Source organism: Equus quagga, chromosome 19 (assembly GCF_021613505.1).
Source record: "Equus quagga isolate Etosha38 chromosome 19, UCLA_HA_Equagga_1.0, whole genome shotgun sequence".
NCBI classification, from domain to species: domain Eukaryota; kingdom Metazoa; phylum Chordata; class Mammalia; order Perissodactyla; family Equidae; genus Equus; species Equus quagga.
Genome location: NC_060285.1, coordinates 10355320 through 10358537, shown reverse-complemented (window position 1 = coordinate 10358537; position 3218 = coordinate 10355320). Strand labels below are relative to the sequence as shown.

The 3218-nt window shown below is 58.0% G+C and overlaps 1 protein-coding gene across 1 annotated transcript in view; it reads right to left on the bottom strand.

The window, feature by feature from the left end:
- NPTXR (neuronal pentraxin receptor) overlaps positions 1-1932 on the bottom strand; it is a 23960-nt gene extending 22028 nt beyond the window's left edge. The window contains exons 1-2 of the mRNA XM_046646700.1: positions 1795-1932; positions 3-316 (exon numbers count right to left, since the gene is read on the bottom strand). Coding sequence (XP_046502656.1) covers positions 3-316; positions 1795-1932 — 452 coding nt within the window. The remainder of the gene's footprint in view (positions 1-2; positions 317-1794) is intronic.
- Positions 1933-3218: the final 1286 nt, after the last annotated feature.

Here is a 3218-nt window from a genome sequence, read left to right as displayed (position 1 = left end):
CCGGGGACGCGGCGGCGCCCGAGGCGGCCGAGGCGTTGTCGGCGCCGCCGGGCAGCGCCCGCGCCGGGCTGGCCGCCAGGGGCACGCTGGCGATGATGCAGATGACGGCACCGAGGAACGCCAGCATGCCCGCGGCCAGCAGCACGGCCAGGAACTTCAGCGTGAGGCGGGCGGCGGGGGCGCCGGAGGCCCCCCGGCAGGCGCGGCGGCGGGGTCGGGGCGCGGGGCCCGGGCGCGCAGGGCCGGAGCGAGAGCGGGCGGAGCGGGAGCCGGAGCCGGAGCTGGAGCTGTGGCCGCGGCCGCTGCTGCCGCCGCTCTGAGCCCGGGCGGCGGGAGGAGGAGAAGGCGGCGGGCGGCGGGGAGGGAGAGCGGGCGCGGCAGCCCCGCCCCGTAGGCTCCCCCGGGCCGGCCCTGGCCCAGCCCCGCACCCGTTCCGTGCCGGGCGCGGAGGTCGCGGCGCCGCCCGGGATGCGGCGGGGGCGGGGCGGCGCCGAGAGCTTTATCCCACCGCCGTCACGCGGCGCCCCGAGGGCCGCTCGGCGGGCGGGACTCCTGGGCGACCCCCACCCCACCCCTCTTGTGCCCTGGCCCCCTTCCCGGACCCGTGATGCCCACAGCTGCCTTGCCGGGAGCGTTTCTCCGTGTCGGGCTCTGGGCTCAGCGAGCTACAAGCTCGGTTGCAATTAAGCCTCACGGTGGACATGCTCACAGCACAACTGAGGAAACTGAGGCCCACGGAGGTCAAGTCGCTGTCCAAGGTCACGCAGCTAGTATGCATTGGAGCAGCATTTGAGCTCGGGCGCGTCACTAGACGCAGACTATGGGATGGAGCTGGGGTGGGCGTGGGGACAGGAAGAAAAGAAGACACTGTTGGGGCCAGGGGACTGGAGATTTTGACCCAACCTCTATTTATACTATGGCCACCTGCCTGTCACTTCCCATCCCCAACCTCCTGAAGGAGCAGAGTTCACTCCCCTCCACCTCCATCAAAAAAAAAAAAAATCTTCCTGTGATCTCAGAGGGTGGCAGAAGTTCCCTCCTCTGAATTCTTGGGGGCACAAAACATCAAGGGCCCAGAGATGACCCCTCTCCCCACTGCAGTCTATATTAGGATGGCAAAACCCTGGTGGGCATGTGGCCCAGGCACTGGAGGGAACAAGCAGGGGTGGGAGTGGGCTGTGGTGTGGGGGCAGTGGAGGAGCCTTTTCTCCAGTCAAAAATGTCTCTATATATTTTGTTGCAAATTAACTTTGCAATTAAAAACTTAAAAAAAAAAATCCTACCATCCCTCACAATCCAGCTCCAGCTCCAGCTTTCCACCAGGCATTTCCTGGAAGGATGCTCAGAAGGCTGTGGATGTTCGTGCAGCAGCCTGGGATAGAGAAGTGGGCTGTGGCTCCTGGGAGTCACTGGCCAAGGCCACACCCAGGTCAACCCTGAGCCAAGGCCACATCCAGGCCTGTTTCCCTTCCAAGCCTGTGTTCTTGATTGAAGGGAGGGCTCAAACTGGGGCCCTGGCCTACCATGGCTACCATGTGGTCTCTGCTTAGTGCTGGTAGTGGGGAGAGCCCAGAACATTTCTCAGGAGACAACAGCCCTGGGGGACCATGTCTGGCCACTGGGATCCTGCCCAGTGGTCCCTGGGCACCTGCTCCACACACCCCCAGCCCCAGGATCATATCTGCTCTTCTCCCCTGATCTCTAGGAGTAATGAATCAAATGCCAGCTCTTTGAACCCCAGAGCCGGCGTGCGTGGATGCAAGTTAGTACTCATCAAAGCGGTGACCTGGAAACCTGGCCCAGGCAGCGCGCCTCGGAGGAAGCATCTCCCCAGCAGAGCAGTGGGCCAGGCTCCTGGAGGCCAAAGCAGGCAGGAGGGGCCGTGAAGTCTCGAAGATGCACGAGGTCTCGGGACTCCTGGTGCATCCGCATGTGTTCTGTGAAGACGGCAACACACAGATGACATCCCGAGGAGAAACTGTCGTGGAAAATCCGGGGCAGGACAGGGGAGGCCGGGAGCGGGGGCCACTGCCCAGGGCAGCAGAGACACTGTGGCTTGGGCACCAATGGTGCCACCTTTACATGAGCTTCCCCGTGAGAGTTGGGGACAGTTGGGTAAGTGGGTCCAGAGGCTGGAGTCACATCTTGTTTGAACTGGTGTGTTTATCCCCTAGAATGGCTTTTTAAACCTGTGATATAAACACGTCACTCTCTTACTTATAAACCCATTGATGGCCCCCCATCCCATATGGAAGAAAGTCCAAACTCCTTAAGAGGCAGGACTGCCTAGTGGTCAAGGGCATGGATTCTGGAGCCAGAAGGCCTAGTTCAAACCCTGCCTCTACCTGTTACCAGTCGTGTGATCTAGTTTGCAAGGAGGGTAAAGTCTCAGGCCTTTCCCAGTTCTTGATACCCTTCTGTGCCTCAGTTTTCTGATCTGTAAAATGGGCAATAACAGTAGGCCATGGAAAGCCTCAATAAGTGGTGGGTCTTATTATCTTAGCTTCTCTTGCAAGACTGTTGGTAATCCGCTCACCCTTCCAGCGTCTTCTCCAGTCCTTCACTGCCTGGAGCATAATTCCCCAGACACACCTGAACGTCTCCTTTCTCTGCCTTTGTTCATACTGTCTCCCTGCCTGGAATGCCAATGCCTCCTTCCTCCTTGAATCGTCTCTGTTCCCAGAATCCAGCCTGGGGCCCCACCCAGGGTCGCTTCTTGGTGAGTATTTGCGGAACCAATTCCTTCATAGGTAACACTGGCTGCTGCTGGAGTCAGAGGCGGGAGGCCGGGACAGGGAGGGCCTGAAACCCATCTCTCCTGGCTCTGGGAGAGACCTGCCCTCCAATCCTAACACAGAATTCCTCAAGAGAAGGTCAGAAAAGGGTTCTCAGGGAACTTCCATGAGATTGCAACAGTTCCCACATTTTCCCTCTAAAATCTCCTGTCTCCTCCGTTTTTGTTTCTTCGGTTTCGTTCCCTTCTTAGGGTAAGGGAATGCTGCGCTAAATATAGCCATTCATTCAAAATATATGTTTTGAGACCAACTTTGTGCCAGGCTTAGTGCCAGGCACTGGGGAGAGCTGGAAAAAAGACAAATTCATAGTTTATATTCTAGTGAGGAGGCACGCAGTAAACCAATGAATAATTAAATGAACAAGTTAATTTATAATAGTAAGGAGAACTACAAAGAAAATATAAAAAGGAATATGATAGAAAG